The sequence below is a fragment of a genome, unplaced genomic scaffold (genome assembly GCF_019419815.1).
Source record: "Pyrus x bretschneideri cultivar Hongxiangsu unplaced genomic scaffold, Pyrus_bretschneideri_v1 Contig27, whole genome shotgun sequence".
NCBI lineage: Eukaryota > Viridiplantae > Streptophyta > Magnoliopsida > Rosales > Rosaceae > Pyrus > Pyrus x bretschneideri.
Genome location: NW_025999579.1, coordinates 543,524 through 564,667, shown reverse-complemented (window position 1 = coordinate 564,667; position 21,144 = coordinate 543,524). Strand labels below are relative to the sequence as shown.

Sequence of the window (21,144 nt, the reverse complement as noted above, 5' to 3'; positions counted from 1 at the left end):
AATCCTTTGTGTTGACCATATCTTCTCTTTATCTTTTTTTTTTTTTGTTTTTTTTTTTTTCGTGTAAGCAAGTCAGCAATGTTGCACCTCTATTTTCTTATGTGTAGGTTGAAAGCCGAATGGTTAAGAAAATATTATTTTTCTTAACAAAAGGAAATGGCCATGTGCTTAATAGTTGATACCATATTAATTAATTCATTTCTAGACTTCTCCATAAACACATAAGAAATAGTATTTTACTATTTAGTGACAATATTGATATATTTGTTTACATACTATCTAATACAAGTGAGCATGAGCGCATCCACGTAGAGACCAGTGTGGTTCCGAGACCTAATGAAGCCTATGAAACAAGTTTGTGAAGGTCCTCCGAGAACGATCCGAACCAGTACGAGACTCTTTTGTGCCGACTAACTGTTTGATGAAATGCATATTCGGCATCACACACAGGAAGAGTCGACAAAACTAGGCAAGAAGTCTCAACAACACTTGGCAGTTGACAGGTGCGCATCATGGCTAACAACCAAGTACCCGATGAAGTGCCTCATTGGAAAAAGTTTGAGCGCTTTGTGTGCTATTTCTATCTAAAAAACCTTGCACACCGAGGACCACCCTCCCCCCCCCCCCCCAAATATAATTCTAAATCCGTCATTGCAAGTGCATTTTGCATATGATAAGTAGGAAAAATACATATCTAATAAAAAGCGCGTTGCAGTTATTTTTATGTATATATGTTGTGTGATACACAACTCAATTAAAACAATAAGACTGATTTACTATATAATTTGCATGACAAGTTTATAGAGTCTCGTTCTATTTATCACTTGAGTGACTGATTAAGATTTCATAGGCCTTTACCTTTAAATTTTATATCAACTAATGTACTTTTAATGTTCCTTGATCAGCTCTATGAGAAATAGCACAGCATCACAAACAATAGACAAGACTACATTCTCGATTTACTACAAATTTGGGCATCAGGCCCATTTATAGTTGAAAATATAGATTGGGCTTGGAGTGGACCATAAAACTGCTTAATGGCTGTGGCCCAAACGATGTTGGTTTTGGGCCAACCCAACCGATCCGATCAGACACAAAACAAACCATACCGAGAGAGGGAGATACTTTTCTTCCTTCTTTCCTATATGCTTTACTTGGTGATTAAGCCCTTAGGCAGCTGCAAAATCAGAAGAAGAAGTAGAGCAAGTAACAGCGAAGCAAGCAAAGGCAGAGGAATTGGAGGTGAAGATGGGGTTGCAGTGGATGATATTGACGTACGTGGTGGCGGCAGAGGCGGCTTTGGCCTTCCTCCTAACCATTCCGGCGCCCAAGCTGTTGAAGAATCGATTCGTGTCGCTGGTCTCTCTAATCCTCCAACCCGCCCTCTTCATCGTCCCCTTCGCCGGATTTCAGCTCCTGGGTTCGTTTCTTTTCTCGATTTCGCTCCCGTTTCCGTTCCAATCACACTGATATTGTCCTTAATTGTAATTATTTCTGCGATCTGGCCTCTCATTTGAAATGGGGTTTCGAATTTCTCGTTCTTAGGGCATTATATAGCTTTGGATTTCCCAATTTATCTTCTTTTTTTGTTTGATTTTTGGTAACAATGGGTTCCCATTGATGTTTGATTTTGCAATTGTTTCGTTTGATTGTGTGTAGATATATACTGGAAGAATGAGCATCGGTTGGCCTGCACCTCTGATATCTGCACTGCCTCTGAGCGTGACCGCTATGAGAAATCGGTCAGTTTCCCATTACTCTCTCTCTCTCTCTCTCTCTCTCTCTCTCTCTCTCTCTCTCTCTCTCTCTCTCCCCCCGTGGTTTTCATTGCTTTTAAAGTTCTAATATTTGATCAAATTGATCAGATGATGCCTTCTGGTCTTGAACTTGATCAACCAGCTAAATTAACTTATTGAAGTAGAAATCTTGTAACAAAAAAGGAAAATTACATTTTAATCTCCCCATTCACTAATGCTGCCTGGCAGCTTTATTATAATTAACCGCATTTTTATTTAGGGACCTTCGAGATAATCACATATTCGTGCTTAGTTTTACTCAAAATCAAAATGCTCAATAATGCATATCTGTTTCTTAAATTAGTCCTCCGAATACACATATGTAGGGAATTAAATTGTTAGGTTGCTTTGGAATAGGATGGTAACTTGAATCCTGCTTCTTTATCATTTGTTGGACTTTCTTTGTTTGTGGGAATTTGTGGATGAGGGGGGAAGAAAGGGTTATGCTTTTGGAAATATTCTAGTACGAGATATCTCTACATTTGGGCTGTACATTATGAAAAATTTGATATGTGGTCCAATTTTTGCGTTGCAATTTGTTGCACATTCAGCTTTGGGATGTCTTTAGAGAGATTGAGAATAGATATGTCCATGCAAATGAGTGTTTGACAATTTCTCATCATAATGCTCGCTTCTAAAACGACATTTGCCATTGTTTTGGATTTCTAGGTATCAAGATACAAAGGTTTCAAAGCCAAGTTCATCATCCTTCTTTTTTTAAGGTTTAGAAGATGGAATTTGCGGATTTCTTTGTTTATTAGGGAAATTGGTTCCATTCGTGCATTGTCTTTGAACCATTCATGCATGGAAAGTTATTTGAACTTTTACTTGATGCACGTAGTTTAGTCTCATCATATTCGATTTGGTTAGGTGACAAAAGAGCTGATCAGCCTAGTCTAGTGATTGCATATTTACCCCTCTGCCAATAAAGAGATACAAAAGTCAAGTTCTTTCTATATCCGTGTTATATTCAATTGTTCTCGACTCATTTCCTTTGTTGCGAATAATATGCCATGCAGATGTACAAGGCTCAAAGGAATGTAATTCTTTGTGCTTCAGCATGTCTGCTTTACTGGTACGTCAGCCAGATATGAAATGCCCCCTTCTTTTCGTTTTTAATTCATAAAAGAAAAAAAGAAGAAGGTAAACTTAAGGCCTCTGATATATGTCTTGTCATTTGATAGCAATCTACAAATTTTGGGCGCAGGTGTCTATTTCGCATCTGTAAATTGTGCAAGGACATTCAGAACTTGGAGGAAGTGGAGAAGAGGTACAAGGACAAGTAGGTTTTCGGATATAGGCCCTTCGTTGGCAGTGGAAACAACCGAGTTAGTATTTTTTCATCATAAATGAGAAACCGATGCTGCTTTTAGTAATACTGTAATGTCTTGAATTTGTGTGCGTAATTTGTAGCCGTCGTGTATGTTGTTGATACATTGTTCGTGTATCTGAAATATACTTTGTTTTCCACATTATATGAAAACTATGGCATTGATCGTTTGTTTGAGTATATGAATTCTAATGTCCCGCGATTCGTTGAGGATCAAAAGATCGTGAGCGTGACGGGGCAGTAGGAACAGGCGGCGCCCCGTCTAGCTCAGTTAGAATTTTAAATTTCGTTGATGGAACCATCAGATGCATTTCGGCATGGTCTTCGTTTCATCGGCGTATGTTATGCTGCAAGTTTCGTTTACACTTCGTGGCAGAGAAAATCAAATAATTCAATTGAAATGTTCAAACGAGGTCTTCCAACGTAGGCAGACTTGGTTTTCACAGAGTCTACATTGACCCATGACACGCTTTAATTTCTTGACAATTGGCCAAATTTGTTGAGTTAATCACTATAATTGCTATATCGTCATTCTATGATGGTTGTCAATGCTTAATCGATACGATATTTTATTCTGACCAATTTAACAATTAGGATTTGATTTAAAATTTGCACAACATTCAAAATTAATGCAGGACATTATATTATGCATAGGCTTATAAGTTTATAACATTTTACTTATGGAAACGATCTTGTGAATTTCCACCAATTTTGTTTTTCACAAACACTTAACTATAATTCAAGGTTTTTATCGATTTTGCGAGTTTTTATAAAAACCATCACAAAAACTATTTTGTATCATTTTCGCTGTACCATCAACTTTTTAATAACTTATAATACTTCATCTTATTAAATACGCAAAATATCTTGAAAAAACTTGACAATCATAATTTTTTTACAGACATGCCTGCTGCTTGATAATGGTTTCTTGGCAACTATTTTCCTCCAATTTTTAATTATTTAGTATATTTACTGAGCTAATGATATGTTTTACGAGATTTTATGTTAACTGAGAAAATATTATTTTTTGCCAGATTTTGTGGGCTCTCCATGTCTTTAAGAATGTGACTGTACCATGTGCAGAATTCCCACTCGGAGGAGAGGAGGGGCTAAAACACTAACAGCTAACAAGTTGAAAAGATTGAAAACACATTACAAATGTGCAGTACATTATTGACATCCTTGTCGTTCCCAACTCACATCATAAAAAGTGTTCCAATCTTCTTTCTTTTGGTAGGTATGAAACCATGTCCTTATTATCCAAACAAGTTTTGGTTTAGTTTAAACAGGTACATAAAAAATCAGGTTCATCAGTCGGCGCCAACAACTAGACACACAAAAAGGATGTGTTTCGAGTTTCGTTTTCATACAAGAGGTGACTTAAATTGATATAAAAGTGAATAACACATGTTTTGAACGGATTTTAAATGAATAACACATGTTTCGTACAAGAGGTAACTTAAATTGATATAAAAACCATGTCCTTATGATCTGCTGATATAACATCTTAAATGAATAACACATGATTTGAACGGATTTTAAAATAGCTAAAAGTGTTTTTGGCATTCGAAAGTGCTTCTGAAAAATATTTGGCCAAAAACTTATTAGCATTTTTGGGTTGTACAAGCACTTTTGTGGAGAAGTGTTTTATAAGCACTTGAACTTCTCAATGTAGAACTGTAATATTTATTACAAAGAGAAATGTTAAAGAGACTTTTAAAAGTAGGATTCTCTGTCACCCTATATTTTTTTACACAAGTTTTACAATGTTGGCACGAGAATAACGTTAAATTGTGAGATGGCAGTATAAGACTAAACTTATCAAAAATTACAAGTTAAGAGATTAAGCTCATGAACCACAAATTTATACAAGTATTAAAATCACAATTCGATAAACATAATGACAAACTAACCCGTAAAAGCAGTAGAAGAAGAAGCCAAATCAAACTTCAAACAGTGCACCTTCTCCTTTCTTGCAAAACCAAAAGTACTTAAACTAACAATAGGTCTTAGTTCAATATTGAGCGTATGTTTTGTGAGAGCAATGGCTTATGTTTTTATACTAAACATAGATTGCCCTATTACAATCCTACAAGGAATACAAGACAAAATCCTTGTACGAATTCTATTCTTAAGCTTATCAACATAGAGTTTCAATCCAAACCAAAGTCGAATTAACTCTCATAAACATATTAAGACTTCTCTATAGCAATCTGAGACAACAAGGATTGAATCACACTCATACTCTAACATTCTCCCACTTGAGTATGATTCATAACAGTGAATAATCATCTCAAATTCAATATAAAGGTGATCACATAAGTCATTCATCAACACACTAGTACATAGACACAACCAGCTTACATAAATCAAAACAATGAATTTATAATTGCCTCTACAACACAAAATACATATTTAATTTACAAATCACAATGTCCAGTTCATGTTCATAGCAATGTATCTAAGCTCAAAAGTAAACCAAGACGTCTACTCCCACTCATATAGCCACCAAATCTTTTGGATAACAAAAGCTTAACCTCACATACAACTTACCTATGCATTTTAAAGTATTGAACTTAAGAATCTTTTTTGTTACATCGCAGAATTAACTCAAAAGTCACAATACTTAATTTACACTTTGTAATTATGTGAACCAATATAGCAAAACCAAACCGATTTGCTCCCACTTATCTAGGCGCTATACTTAACACAACCAAGTTAAGTAAAAGATGTGGTATAGCAACTATATTAACTAAAAAAAAATCATTCCAATACAATGAATGACTAATCAAAATCCATATGGAAACCTAATTCGTTTCCTTTTGAATGCTAACTGACATATTAGGATCCTTCTCATTACTTAAACAAATTAAGTAACACAAATAATTCAACCAAATGAATTATAATGGCTGGCCTAACTCTTTGCCTTATGCTTACTGTCACATCCCGGCCCGGGCGGGACGACTTCCCGGGCCCGACTCCACTACCGTAGCACGATATTGTCCGCTTTGGGCTTACCATTCCCTCACGGTTTTGTTTTTGGGAACTCACGAGCAACTTCCCAGTGGGTCACCCATCATGGGATTGCTCTAGCCCCCTTCTCGCTTAACTTCGGAGTTCCTACGGAACCCGAAGTCAATGAGCTCCCAAAAGGCCTCGTGCTAGGTAGAGATGAGAATATACATTTAAGGATCAGTCCCCTGGGCGATGTGGGATGTCACAATCCACCCCCCTTAGGGGCCCGACGTCCTCGTCGGCACACACGCGGCCAGGGTTAGGCTCTGATACCAATTTGTCACATCCCGGCCCGGGCGGGACGACTTCCCGAGCCTGACTCCACTACCATATCACGATATTGTCCGCTTTGGGCTTACCATTCCCTCACGGTTTTGTTTTTGGGAACTCACGAGCAACTTCTCAGTGGGTCACCCATCATGGGATTGCTCTAGCCCCCTTCTCGCTTAACTTCGGAGTTCCTACGGAACCCGAAGCCAGTGAGCTCCCAAAAGGCCTCGTGCTAGGTAGAGATGAGAATATACATTTAAGGATCAGTCCCCTGGGCGATGTGGGATGTCACACTTACATTCGAACATATGATTCTCCCACTTAAGCATAAGCATAATGTACTGCACAACCGATAAAGAAACCGGAGATATGAACCAATTGGTTCCCGATTCCTCACCAATTGCATAATCTCAGTTTAGTCATATACACCTAAACCATTATGCAAACAGTCTATGTATCAAAAGATAGTACAATCCATTCGGAAAAACTTATCTCACATAAACCCAAAATCACTAGTTTCAACAACGATCAAAATCAGAATAGCAAGCACAATATTTTTGCTTTAATTTGATCCTAACTAGTTCAATATCCATCGAGCAAGATCAACTAAAAATTGATAATATTTGGACATAGAAGCACAAGTTATCTCGATTAAAACGAGATAATCAAGATCTCAACTTTTCAACAATATGATTTACATATAATAATTCTTTAACAAGATCGACATGTATCATAATTCAATCTAGTCCAAACATCAATTGCAAAAATACTAATTGACGCTTCAAAATCTCAAACAATTCCAATCAATGTAAAACCCATAATTTATCAAAATTTCAAAATTAATATCTTATGAACTTTGAGATCGCATCAGATATGAATTAAAGGATACATACCAATTTAATTAGCACATTTTCATTAAGAGCAGTGGAAGCAAACGAGAAACGAAAATTCCAGACCAAATCTTGCCAATCGATGAGTTCCACTATCACAGCGAAATAGAATGCATTCTTGCCAACAAGGCTTCACCAAAACAATTTACGTCATTCCATACAAGGTATAAATACAAGAGCCTTCACATGTTTTCGGTTATACACTGCAAAGATTGACATTTATCGAATCCAAAGATTACAAACTCCACCATTCATATATACGGCAACGCCCCCAAAACATATTATACGTAGTCTAACCAAAACTGGGGATATGAATTACACTACTAATTTTAAAGTCATCGTTATGGATACTTGTATAATCTAATTTTGCCTCCTTTTTTTTTAATAATAATTCAAAACAGACCAATGCATTTAATTATATGTATCATAAATACAAACAATGGCATCCAAATTCCATTAGTTTAATATTAGAACCGCTTGGTCATTAAGCATACTTGCCCAGACAATATCAATTCATGAGTACTCGTGCAATCAGATTGATTCCATTCCAAATTGATATTCATCGTATATGTCCCAAAACAAACAGACAAAAGAGAATGATAGGTGTTGTATATGAACAAATTTTATCCTCCACCAAGACTAATTTAATCAGAATCATAGACTCTTTAATGAAAAAGAAAGAGTATACATAGACTAAATGTTACACTAACTTATTTATGCAGCAAAAGATGATTTCAGACATCCCACATAAATCACAAGTTGGCATCCATAGGGATTTCGAGTTTAATCATGCCCTCACAGTATATAATTAAACAGGCACACTCGAAATAGCAAAAGCCCAAATTTATCATGGTTAAACTCATCACACTATAATCATGCATGATACAGTAAACTAAGTTACCTGAATGCATAATCGGACCCATATTCATCAACCCGATTGCAATTCCTCGGCTCCAAATAAATGAAACAAATTATCCATCAATGCTTGAGAACCGTCCATGTGGATTGCCTTCACTCCAGATTCACGTGGATCCCGTAACATTGCAAATTATCGAAGTAAATCTTCATTGTTACAAGTTCATCGAACCAAAATCATCGTCAAAAGTTATCGGCCCCTATCTCGTCAACACAAATTCCCGTAAAAAATTATGAATGTTTGTATCTCTTAGAATATGTTAGACAACATATAAATGTCTTCAAACCAACAAACCTCAAAACCAATATTTAATAATTACAAATACACAAGTTGCATTAAAGATAAACCTTATAAAAATTACAAATAAATTATAGTTTCTTGCCTCAAAAACTGATTGTGTCACATGCATTGATGCTTCATTAGTCTAGTATCAAACCATTAATTTAATAACAACAACAAATAAAAAAAGTTATTTATTAGACTAACCATTAGATGCATCAAGATACAAAACCATGGCCTCCAATATCAACATATGCAATTCAATCTATATTGACATATGTACAATAACAATTCTAGCTCAAAATAAATATCACAAGTGCATGTTTGCGTTCATATATTCACAAACCTTAACAACCCCTTGATCTTTTGCAGAAAGATGGTTTAGATAGAACACGATTTTCCCCCTTTTTCAAAATTGAAATCGTCAAAATAATTTTGAAAACAACACTACCTAATCTTTTGCATAAAGTCATCCTCTCTATTATTTCTTTATCTCAATTATAATTGGATGATCAAGATTTCAAAAAGACAATATTGACCAATTGACCCACAAAAGCACAATGTTCAATTTGTAGTGATAATTGACTCTTGTGAACCTAGAAAACTCAAACTCATACCAAGATGAAAATTTAGGAGTTTGACATATTATACCAGTATAATTCCAGATAAGGAAGCAGAAGAAAATTCATGAAATCTTTACAGATCCCAAACAAAGTAACATGGTATCAAAAATGATCGTAACCGTGAAAAAAGGTTTTCTAGAAAAAGCCCTACAGATTTCTTCACAAACAAAATTCGATCTTTGCTAATTAACATCACGTCTTTTACTGTTTTAGTTTTAAAACTTTCAACTTGAATTCAAGAGCAATAATCTTAGGCTTTGATACCACATGTAAGACTAAACTTATCAAAAATTACAAGTTAAGAGATTAAGCTCATGAACCACAAATTTATACAAGTATTAAAATCACAATTCGATAAACATAATGAAAAACTAACCCGTAAAAGTAGTAGAAGAAGAAGCCAAATCAGACTTCAAACAGTGCACCTTCTCCTCTCTTGCAAAACCAAAAGTACTCAAACTAACAATAGGTCTTAGTTCAATATTGAGCGTATGTTTTGTGAGAGCAGTGGCTTATGTTTTTATACTAAACATAGATTGCCCTATTACAATACTACAAGGAATACAAGACAAAATCCTGGTACGAGTTCTATTCTTAAGCTTATCAACATAGAGTTTCAATCCAAACCAAAGTCGAATTAACTCTCATAAACATATTAAGACTTCTCTATAGCAATCTGAGACAACAACGATTATTACCAAACCGTATGAATCACACTCATACTGTAACATGCAGAGAATCTATAGAGAGTCCCACGATAGTGTCTTTAGTATTTCGATATCACAAAAGTACTTTCAAAAGGGCTAACGAGCATGTGTTTCAGAAACAATAATCATTGATATAATACGGTGACATGTGAAAAGAAGAGATTGAAAGTCTATTTTACTTTCCAATTCAACTTGCAGCATTGCATTAACAAATCTGGAGAATAAATTAATCAATGTTTACCATTTCAAAAGCTCATCAATTGATGGAACTAAAACTAAGAACTAATTAACACTAAGAATATGTATGTTTTCTTTTGAAAATGTTCATCAAAACGACCTTCTAATACTCTTAAAATCTACGGACTCTATGCATTCCAATCCAGCTCTGTAAGGATTCAAGAGCTTCAGAAGCTCGTTCGTCTTCTCCTTCGTGTGATCATCCCCGCAACGAACCTGTAAAACCAACAAGAGCTTCTGAAATGTACCGACTTGAAGGGCCTCAACCAGCACTCTTTCATCTTGCCTGCTTGCACATTTACACAGCTTCCAAATCGCTGAAATCGAATACTGAGTTGCCATTTCCGATATTCTCAAAATTTTCTTCACTAAAACTGGTATAGTTAGCGCATCAGCATACGCCTTTTCCCTCCCTTCTTCGCAATCACAAAGACTGTCGATAACCGCCAATGCCCTCTCGCTTACGCCCTTTTCCGAGTCCACAAGCATTTCCAGCAATACCGAAACCAATCCCATCTCCAAAAATGCTAACTTGATCTTTTCACCGGCGGAAGAAGATGATGAAATCAAGTACAAAACTACCGTCAGAGATGCCTTGGTAATCGCCGGCGAAATTTTCTCTCTGATGAGCTCGAAAAGAATGTCATTCACCCCACCAATCTCCACCAACGCTTCAACATGTTTTGTGCGATCAGCGCAAGAAAGAAGCTCTTTCAATGCTAGAATGGAGTTTTGCTTCACCGAAAGATCATCACTTTCCTTGAGAAACCAAACCATGCAATGCAACGATGCTTTGGATCCCAAGTGTTTGTGTGACTCTTCATCGAAAGCCGGAAGCATCCAACTCAGCGCAGACAGTAATTCTTCACACACAGTTGCATTTCTCCTTTCGCAATCACTTGCGAAAGAATCAAAGGCTGCAGCGAGTACAGATGCAGCCCCATTCTCCAATATACAGCGCTTGTTTCGCTCGCTCTCGGCCGCCCATTTCTTGATTCTGCGCACACATTCGACGCACCCTTGGTGATCCAAACGTCGAGCTGAGTCCGCTAAACTGAAAAGAATCTCGGAGACCTCAATTGGCATGACGGGAATTCGCGGAGTTGGAACACGTTCAATTCCATAGCGCTTGTTTTCGGTGCACCATTCTTGAATCATTTTTCTGAGACTATGGTTGGGAATCTGATCAAAGCTTCTCAACAACTGATTTGTCACAGGGCAAGTGAAGTTCCCGCCTTCGAGCCACTTGTCGATGCTCTGTCTATCGTAGGTTATTCCGGATGACAATGTGACCGGATCCTTCATCAAGTCAAGCGATATCGGGCAGAGGAAATGGTTCGGGATCAGGGCTTCCATGTCGAGGTCCCCCGGCTGGTTTTTCGCTGCACGGTGGCCGGTTCTCCTCCTTCCCCAGCCTAAAACCATTGGTACAAGCTAGTTTACTGACACAACAGAAGTTATAGGTTAAAGAGATAACGAAGGAAAATTCAGAAAAGTAGAGAAGTTGTTTCTTTTGGTTTTGTTGGTGTTGGTTTTTTTGGTTGTGGAAAAATAGGAGGGAGGAGATGGAGTTTATATACCAAAATTTGTTGCCCGAACTACAAGTTTGAGGCTTTCGCACGCGGCGTTCAAAGTATGAGAAGTGGGAAAGAATTGAAAAAGAAAGAAAGGAAATTCAAGATGTAGGAGGAGGAATAGGTTTTCTTTTTTTCTCTTTTTTAGTAATAGTATTTGAATGTTGACCGTTGAAGCTTTCAACGTTTTTTAATCCGTACATCGTCAAGGGAGGAAGCGGTAAAAGTTAACTCCTCACGGGATCAAATTGTACCAAGCAAACAAATTAGTTGTTCTCTTTTCTTTTTCTTTTTTTACCCTTTGGAATATGACTGAGTTTAGTCAAGTTCGACCTTTTTATTTTTATGGTTCAAATCAATTTAGTATAATTATTCTATCATTTGTTTAGAAAAGTTAACAAACAAAACATTTAAACAGTCCTACTAGTTAGATGGTTAACACTCTCACAAAAGAACGAACTCCTCGTCCCATTGGACCTCACATAAGTACAATTCTCACTACACACCCTTGTGAGAGTTGTTGGTCAGGCTATCCTATTGAAAAACTTTCTCCCAACAAAACTTCTCCGACTGAAATTTTTCTCCGAACAAAGACTCTAACCGAAAGAAAAATACTAACACAATAACATATTTTGTTGTAAGTTAAGTTTCTCTCCTCTCAAGATCCCATCTATTACAAAAATGATCAAGTTGGGCAATAAATATGGTAATAACTGGAATTATTCTATTCATTTTTTGAGTCTTTCTTTAGGTCTACGTGATGTAAAGGAACACAAAGTCGGTCAGCTTAACTATGTAAGAACGAGTCCTCCTAGCCTAGCTAGGTTCCTCTATATCAGGCTAAAGGTATCAGCTGCCTTCTTCACAGCAGTTTTGACTTTGACAGAGTCATAGGCCATTCAATTTCAAACTCCCACCCCATAAAATATAAATAAAAAATTAAACCAGGTTAATTCGGATCTCCAAGATCCTCCAATAACGTCCGTTGATCGTATATCGTACGATCAGAAATTTTTTTATTTAAAATTAAATATAAACAGTATCGGACAAAAATTGACCTTACAATATACGATGAACAGACGTAATTAAAGGATTCTCGGGATTCTCACAAAGAGGATCCAGAGAGAAACCTCGTTCAATTCAAATCAAGCAAATAGAAATTTTAACCTAAAAACAGAAAACCTTATGAAAGTGGCTTTTTATTCACTTTTGAATTTGCTGTACAGAAAAATACCACCCCTTTAAAAATGAGCTTACGTTACAAATCAATTTTTAATCCTGTACATAACCAGCAACATTGTGAATGAACCTTGAAACCAAATCCGGCCGAAGACGAAAACAAATCCGGCCTAAGTTGAAACCAAATCCGGCCTACGTTAATAACAAGTCCGGCCTGGGAAAGAAGAAGGAAAAGAACAAAGAAACAAAGAAATGCAGCCGAACTGTCTTCGCTACTCATCCTTCCATCAGCTAATCAAACGGCAGCACGTAGCCCCCCATGTTCGTTGGAGCTGTTTCGGTGTTTCCCCAGTGACAAGTTCACGCCGTCCAACTTTTCACTTCACATGGTGCTCACCTGCAGAGCCCCGGAGAAGCGTGGTCTATTCCTGCCTGACATATGGAGAAGAACTCATCTCCGTGCTGTAAAATGAGTCGTCCCCATTTACTGCAAAGAAATTATCATTCTTTTCTTCATCCCACTTGAGGACCTCCCGTACGTACTTGAATGCCTCGTCAACTGAGGCAGCCTCCCGAGCTCGGGTCTGCGCCACAAACAACTTTTCGCCGCTTATGGATGAATACAGCTCTTTGAATTTCACCGCCACGTAATAATATGCTTGCTGTGCCAGAGACTGACTATTACCATGACGCTTAACAGGACTGAAGTCCTTTAGCCACTCGCAGGCAGACAACGGAACCTGGTTTATCTTGCCTTCAAAGGCATCGTATTTGTTCAGAAAGAGCACAAACGGAGTGTCTCTGAAACAAGGGTGCCGTACCAAACTCTCAAACAAATCTCTGCTTGCCAGCATTTTATTACGAAGAAGACCATTACCGTGGGCCCACATTTGATCATAGTCACTCAACACAACACAAAAAATCACTGCCCTCACATCTTCAAACATTTCCAGCCATTTGCAACCATCACTCAGTCCCTTGGAATTAATGCGAATTAGTTGATACCTGAGACAATAAAATCCAGTGAGCAACAGACTGATGGTCTCATTGGAAACAGAAAAAAAGATAACAGTATGAGCACAAGATCGGAAGCTCGACTGACGATGAAAGAATCAAGGTATTACTTAGTCAAGGGAAGGGGAAATTCATAGTTTTCTTTGTATAGCTCAGACGTGGCACTTCTGTCATCAAATGAAAATTCCATAGAGGCAAGCCCATTGCTCTGTGTAACGCCCTCAGCATATAAAATGTCTTTCTCGGAGGGCTCATACTCGTTACTTGATATTTCTATAGCCTGTTAGAAATGAAACACCAAACGCGCACAAGAATAAAACATGAATATTGCAAATTTAGTTTAGCTAGCGACAAAGCATCCAAGCCTGCTTAAAATGTCACCCACGTATATATCAAACAATTAAACCATATTCAATCCAAACATAGTCTTAATATTAATTCAAAGTAAATGTGAAAGATCATAAACTAAATATGAAAATACCATAAAAGGAATACTATCAATTCTGTGATTAACAAACTTTGATCTTCCAAATAAAGTTTTAACAGGCATGCAATTTGGAGCCGAAAGAGTAAGGCGAAAACAAGTAATGACTAACCCGATCTAAGAAATATTTGGCAACTTCAGGAAGGCAGTCTAGTTCCTCCCTCCTTTTGTATGTTTCCTGGATGGCAGAATCTCTCCACAATTCATCCACAATAGGAGCATACTCACGTGTCGCAGCAGGAAAGAATGCATCCAAGTCTCCGGTTGCCATGATATCCAGTAACCAGTCAGAAAAGTGCTTGAACCTTTGGTTGATTGCATAGATGCATTGCTCGCTTTCATCAACTACTGTTTCACATAAATTCATTTCACAGTCAACCACTGACTTAAGGTTCATTCATGCCTACAAGCAGAGAACCAAATAAGCAAAATATTCTCTCTCTTAAGATGTAAACATTTTCCTCTTCAACCAGTATAACATTTCTTCAATATTAATGACAACGGGACAATCATGAGTTTAAATTATGTTAGACATAAGATGAAACCAATAGCACCAAACTTCCACTCCCTTGGGTAAATAACAACAAGAGGGAAAGCATTTGTTCCTTTTTGGACAGACAAAAAAAATGAGATGCCAACGCCACTGTTCTACTTGATTCTAACAAACAAACAAACAAACAAAATTTGACCAGCAGCAGCAGCAGAGAATCAGACTAAGAGAAGGTTGACCCATCTATCAATAAAAAAACCTACCAGCCCTGTCCAGGTAGCTGTATTTGAAGTAGTATTTAACGCAAAAACAAAACAGACATGACCACCATCCATCATGACCACCATAATGCAATGTATCTATGTTAGAAACAACTACAACAATCATGGATCTAGAGTTTTGTTGCAAAGATGGACATGGACATAGCAAGCAGCTACCGTCTTTTTGTAAACAGAAAAAGAAAAAGGTCATGTTGACCTGAAGGGGACTCATGAGCAGCCAACAAAGATATCCTATTCTCCGTCAACGCTTCCTCTTCAAAACGTTCTCGGCCCTCAAGTAATATACTTAGATACTTATACATATTGCTCTGAATCATGAGTTTGATGTTCTGCAGCTCTTCGGAAGTGAACTTGTTCCCATATAAGAGCTTAGCCTGTTCCATGGGAAAAAGAAGGATGACATAAGCATTTTTAAGATGTTGTAGTGTCCAAGAAATAAAGCTTCCAAAGTTCTGATACCAAAAAAAAGCGAATGAAATCATAAACAACAAAAACAAAAGCACCAAGCCCTAGGGGCTTTTCGCTAAGCGGTCTTCAAGGTATCATGCAGTTTGATTATCCACAAAAGGTAAGTTAGTACATTAAATGGACTCCAATCCTATTTTAATATCCTTGTTTTCCCTTGGTTTTGAATCGAAATCATTCACACAAAACCTAATGACTCACAATGCTACATATAAGCACATCTACATTAATTGTTTAAATTAATGTTTTCCAAGGTGAATGCCCACATTTACCATACTTGCAATATATCAGCGACTGAGCTAATTGGATTTCCCCTGCTTCCAATAATGTTCTTGATCCATTAAAACATGCAGCATCTTGGCTACTTCTATGGTTTTACCATGCTAAATTCCTAGACTCCTAGTTGGGGTTGTTCAGTCAAAAAGAGCCAATGGTTTCAGTGAAAGATTGCAAACCATGTAATGACATATGGGAAGATAAGGTAAGTTCACTATCACGGTAAAGGAAACACTTTTTAATTGTCAATTGATGAAATATGTCACGAGTCGAATTGAAAACAAGGTAAATGCAACTACTAACATCTTTGCATTTAGCGAAAGCAGTTTTAAATATTTTATAGTTGCATAACTGTAAACCAACGAGGAACCAGACACCAGATAGAGCAAGTCTATTCAAGTCTTGCTTGACTAGAACAGAAACAAGGACACACGTAAACTCAAAAAGACGTGTACCATGCAAGGCACCCTGAAGAGAAGGGGGGCAATACCTGCTTGAAGATGGTGCTAGTTCCAGATCCCTCCGAGCCAAATAACAGAAGTTTCTGAACTCTTCCCTGTTCCCAGAATTCCCGGACTGACCTGCTTGAAGGTGTCATCGGATCTTCTTGTGCCCCATTTTGATTACCAGGTGGTACAGGCAATGAGAATAATGAACAAATGAAACGAGTGGATGCCTGCCTACCAAAAACCAAACTGCAAGAGAATAAAAATTTGACTCACAATAATCTGTCACAATTTCAAACGTGCACCAAACAACAATTAACCAACATTCAAGGTACGAAAGAACCTTTCCCCATATATTCCCTTTAATGTTATTCTGACCTTCCTCCTCATAAGAACCATCATCATACACCCAAAAATGAGTATCCGGAGGGCACTGCACTTTGGCCAGCTGAGATGCAAGTGAAAAGGAAAATGATAAGCTTTGTGTTATGTAATCAAATGATTTATGCAATCACCAAAAAATTTGAGGAAGCTTCTTCTTATTATTAACTTTCATTAGAAGACTTTCAACTAGACAGATGATCATCTTACAAACTTACTTATTATGGAAAATCCTATAGTAGGAATTCACATTTGCAACCGTTAGATTGACGGATTCACTTTTTCATACCAGGGGTTTAGGGTTTAGATTTCCAAATTATAGTTGCATTTGTTTGTATTGAATACGGAGCTCTACTACCGACATACTCATTCATTATGGACATTTAGGTAATACCTTCAACACCCTCAGCTCAATCTTTGTGATCTCTCGGCCATTCATGAACACTTTGGTGTTCCCATTGCTTGCATCAAACCGAATCTTACCCCCAACATTGAGTTTCGAGCTAATAATCCTATCCGGCTTCTCACCCTCCTGAAATCAAGCACACAGGACTATAAACATACAAAGCACAAAAAACCCTACTGCAAATGCTCATCCAAAAAAAGCTCACCTTTCCCCAAAAACCGGAATCCTTATCGTACCAATACCTCCCAGGTTTCAACTTCTGAGGAGGCAATTCACATCCCAAAATCTCAGCCAGTTCTTCTTCCCTCAGCTTGCTTCCATTCACAACCAACTGCTCCGGCCGAAGCTGATTGGCGGGGCACTCCTTCTCGCCCCTCATTATCTGCCGAATCTCCAAAGGGCTGCAAACCCTCGACAGGATCCTCGAACACTTCCCTAAGTTCGACCTCTTGGACTCGTCTATTGGCTGCCCAATGCAGCTCACACATTTCCTCCCCTCCGGCATCGACCCCATCGCCTTCAGCAAGCAATTGCTGCAGTACTTGGCGTCGCACACCAAACACCACTCTCTCTCCTTCAATCTGTTCCCTTTCCCGCACCTGCTGCAAATCCCTCTCTTACTCGATCGCCTCCCGGGCGAAGAGGCCCCTACAACCGGCGATCCCACCTGTTCGGTGGCCGCGCTCGATTGCGGGGACGAGTCGTTATCTTCACCCTCGTCCTCGTTCTCCGAATCTCTTGGTTCATTGAAAGTCACGACAGCCGCCCTCTTTCCTTCGGTGGCGCCGCCGATCGGTTTGTGCTCCAAGTTCGAGTCTTGAGCCGGCAACTCAGAGCTGAAACCTTCCTCAGCCCCTTCAAATTCCGACCCTTCCCTGCTGTTTCGCAGCTCCGGTTGCGTCCTCGGAGTCGAAGACGACGTCGTTCTACTCGTCTCCTTCACAACGCCGCCGTTCCTCATCCGACTGAACCGCGAGACCTTCTGACCGACCATCGACCCCACCGGAATCGAAGACGGGGCTTGAACCGAACCAGCGGTCACGGAAGAAGAGTAAAGATTGAGAGAGTCGAGGTTAACCGGATCAACCTTGGGCGGGTCGTAGGGCAGAGGAGAGCCTTCGTATTCGACGGCGATGGAGTAGTCGAGGTGCTCTTCGTCGGGTAATGGTGCGCCGGCAGGCAGCATCTTTCTGAGGAGGTCCTCCCAGCTCTTCCCATCCTCCGGTTCGGAAGCCATGGCGGGGCACAGGGTGTTTGGTTCCCGAGAAAAAAAGCTCGAGAAAATGAAATGAAAGGTAATTGATTTGCCGTACAAAGCAGTTGGGGGGAAGCTAGAGAGTGGGGGAGAAGAGTTGAGAGACGTCAACGTCATCGTTGACAATTTTTTTACATTTCAAATTGATGTTTTTGGAGTTTACAAATAATTAAAAATAAGTACCATTGGAAACTGACAGTTGATTATTTTCGGTGAAACCAAAGTAAATTCGTTTATACATTGACTTACTAATGTCAGTTGGTCCAGAAAAATTTGGCATGAGATGTCAAGACGACGTTATTCTTATTAGTAACTGTACGGTAGGAGAGTTGCTCTAATCAAGATATTATCGAAACTGGTGCTTAAGCAAGAATTACATTTAGGGAGAACAGTCGGTGCACATAAGTTATCAGCAACAGCGGGTTTTGGTTTTTCGAAATCTCCCTAACAGACTATTAGTACAGTTTCAATAAAATGAGATGCTATACATTAACTTCCGTCGCTGCTGTTTCTCAAAACCAGATACAATATCATCAATTGATTCCTCCCACGAATCAGCTGCTTCAATCTGGAAAAAATTAACAATAATGCACCCGTCAGCATTACTATTTTGCATTACAGATTATGGAGTGCCGATGCAACCATAAATACAGACCTCTTGGCAAAGATCTAAAGCAAGACGAGCTCCTACAGCGGCCTCCTCGTGGTTATCTTTCACCTCCAAGTTGATTATCAGCACACATTTCCTAAGAGCATGGTCCCGGTTGTTGAGATCTATACATTGTTGCACACGGGTCAGACAAGCAAACAAGGATGGCATCTTCAAGTTACAGATTAACTGCACAAATCTTCTTTTAGTTTTCATAAAACTAAAAGATGAACAAAAGTAGATGGTGCCAATACTTTTGAATCTTCTGTTAGAGTTTGGACTATAAGTTCAAAGTTCAAATATAAGTCCGTATGATTCATTTGGTTTTGCGAGTTATATCAAGCGAAAGATTATGAAATCAAATCCATAGAGAAATCTGATCAAAACCCAGTTAAGTTATTCAATTTCTGTTTTTTAGGCATTAGAAGAGTCTCTCCCACCTACAGCCTTCTCTGCGAAAAATATCACCATGTATAAAGCAGGCAGACTCAACCCAACAAATTTCGGCATTCTCTCCTACCGTCCAACTCAGGTTTTAACAGTGTCCTAAAAGTTCAAAATTTTCCTGTTCAACATAAATTCTTCCACATGCTCAACTAAACAGAAACTTTCAACCATCCAGTATGTTTTTTTTTTTTTTTTTATCAAAAACTCTCTTGAGGTTTAAACTTTATCTTTTCCTTGAGATTCATTAACCACAAGTTCCTAGAACCAGCATCTCTGTTGTATGTATAAGTTCTAATAATCCTAGGAACCTATAAACTCAAGGTTTCTTACTTTCTTACATTTCCCAAATGGAAAAAGAATCCATTTCAAATATCAATCGTTGTTTGTTACCATCTCCAATGATTACGTTAAGCTGAAAGAAATTGCATGCCTATAACTTAAGAGCTCAAACTCTACCAGCAACTCATATTCCAACAGCTCGACAGAAAGACATTACCAAGAAACAACACTACCAACACAAAGAAGAGCATTTGATTAACTGATTATCAAAAGACTGTGGACTATTGAAATCCAGAAGATACAAGCCAAAACTAGGAGAAGGGAGTTAAAACCAACCTTCAATAACCATGTCAAAAACCTTTTCTTCGAATGTTAACACCACATCAAAGGAACCGTCGGCAGCATTGTCCTGCCATCGCTGAGGTGCCAGTTTGACTCCCAAGTTTCTTTTAAGCATAGGCAAGATGCCATTACGCTTGTACCTGTACTTATCGTCAAGGTTACACTTTGCATAAAAAACAACACAGTTCAGAACGTAAAGTACGCGCATAAATTCCAGTTCATACATCCCACAATACTCGAGCATTGCTACACAGAGCTACCAATCAATAGTCGTCGTCATCAACTATTCTATACTCTTCGCTAAACACCTCGAATCCACAAATATCGAATTTACTCTTAAAAGCCTCAAGGGTAAGTTCATACACAAAATCTATCAGACTGCCCACTTAATTTCCAAATATTGAAGCTTTGAATCTACAATCTCAGTTGCATATATCAACAGTCTTAAAGTCCTTCTTTTTCTTTCCTGTTAACCAATTTGCTCCTACCAAAACTTTTTGTTCGCACTATTTTCTGGATATTTATACGAATCTATTTCATCACCAAAATATCATATTCCCCAAAACCCAGAATTCGAAAAACCCAATTGAAACAAGAAAGACACATAATTTGAAAACCCCAATTGAACAAAATCGAGAGAAGAACAAGTTTAGAGGAGGAGGATACAGTTCGGGGTCTTTTCGCCGGAGATCGTCGAACATCTGCTTGTAAGGTGTGCCAAAGTCGTAAACATTGGGTTCTCTGAGGGAGGGACCAGGGAGCTTGACGTGGGCTCCGGTGCCGTACGACGCGACGTCGAAGCCCTGCCGCTTGAGGAGCGAGTGAGCCTCCATGCTCCGGTTCTGGTTCGACGAACACACCATGGCGTACCGGAACTTCATGGCTAACTGAATTCCACCGTCTCTGTCTGATTCACAGATCACAATACGTCCCTTGGGGCGGCTGGGCTTTTCACTTGTTTACCACAAATTAGTCAATTTCTTTTTTCTTTCGCTTATTTATTTTTAGGTAAGCTCCGTTATACCATCTTCAATTTTTTGTTAAAACCTACAAATTTTAGTTTTAATCTAAAAGTAGTTTTTTTGCTCCAATTCTTCTGGATTAAAATTTTAA

The 21,144-nt window shown here is 38.4% G+C and overlaps 4 protein-coding genes across 8 annotated transcripts; 1 reads left to right on the top strand and 3 right to left on the bottom strand.

Annotated features, from left to right (window-relative positions):
* Positions 1–1,139: 1,139 nt before the first annotated feature.
* LOC103950546 lies at positions 1,140–3,306 on the top strand. Of its 4 annotated transcripts, none has more exons than XM_048587526.1 (5): positions 1,142–1,420; positions 1,660–1,742; positions 2,466–2,518; positions 2,816–2,871; positions 2,981–3,306. In XM_048587526.1, the coding sequence occupies exons 1-4, from the start codon at positions 1,249–1,251 to the stop codon at positions 2,838–2,840; spliced, it is 333 nt and encodes a 110-aa protein (XP_048443483.1). In that variant the 5' UTR covers positions 1,142–1,248; the 3' UTR covers positions 2,841–2,871; positions 2,981–3,306. The 4 variants fall into 4 exon arrangements, with proteins under 4 accessions (XP_048443482.1, XP_048443483.1, XP_048443484.1 ...); XM_048587527.1 differs by having other exon boundaries at positions 3,004–3,074; XM_048587525.1 differs by lacking the exon at positions 2,466–2,518 and having other exon boundaries at positions 1,140–1,420.
* Positions 3,307–9,975: 6,669 nt separating this feature from the next.
* Positions 9,976–11,621, bottom strand: LOC103950544 (U-box domain-containing protein 21). Its single transcript, XM_009361770.3, has one exon. It carries the CDS (start codon positions 11,486–11,488, stop codon positions 10,154–10,156), a length of 1,335 nt encoding a protein of 444 aa, XP_009360045.1. The 5' UTR covers positions 11,489–11,621; the 3' UTR covers positions 9,976–10,153.
* A 1,199-nt stretch (positions 11,622–12,820) lies between these two features.
* LOC103950543 (extra-large guanine nucleotide-binding protein 3-like) lies at positions 12,821–18,450 on the bottom strand. 2 transcript variants are annotated; one of them, XM_048587597.1, is made up of 8 exons: positions 17,265–18,450; positions 17,048–17,185; positions 16,616–16,720; positions 16,317–16,502; positions 15,282–15,459; positions 14,427–14,659; positions 13,941–14,110; positions 12,821–13,821 (listed from the first exon to the last, which is right to left on the bottom strand). In XM_048587597.1, the coding sequence occupies exons 1-8, from the start codon at positions 18,429–18,431 to the stop codon at positions 13,239–13,241; spliced, it is 2,760 nt and encodes a 919-aa protein (XP_048443554.1). In that variant the 5' UTR covers positions 18,432–18,450; the 3' UTR covers positions 12,821–13,238. The 2 variants fall into 2 exon arrangements, with proteins under 2 accessions (XP_048443554.1, XP_009360043.3); XM_009361768.3 differs by having other exon boundaries at positions 14,427–14,662; positions 17,265–18,444.
* A 210-nt stretch (positions 18,451–18,660) lies between these two features.
* Positions 18,661–20,989, bottom strand: LOC103950542 (RNA polymerase II subunit A C-terminal domain phosphatase SSU72). The gene is made up of 4 exons (XM_009361767.3): positions 20,698–20,989; positions 20,026–20,171; positions 18,970–19,088; positions 18,661–18,882 (listed from the first exon to the last, which is right to left on the bottom strand). Exons 1-4 carry the CDS (start codon positions 20,910–20,912, stop codon positions 18,781–18,783), a joined length of 582 nt encoding a protein of 193 aa, XP_009360042.1. The 5' UTR covers positions 20,913–20,989; the 3' UTR covers positions 18,661–18,780.
* Between the last annotated feature and the right edge of the window lie 155 nt (positions 20,990–21,144).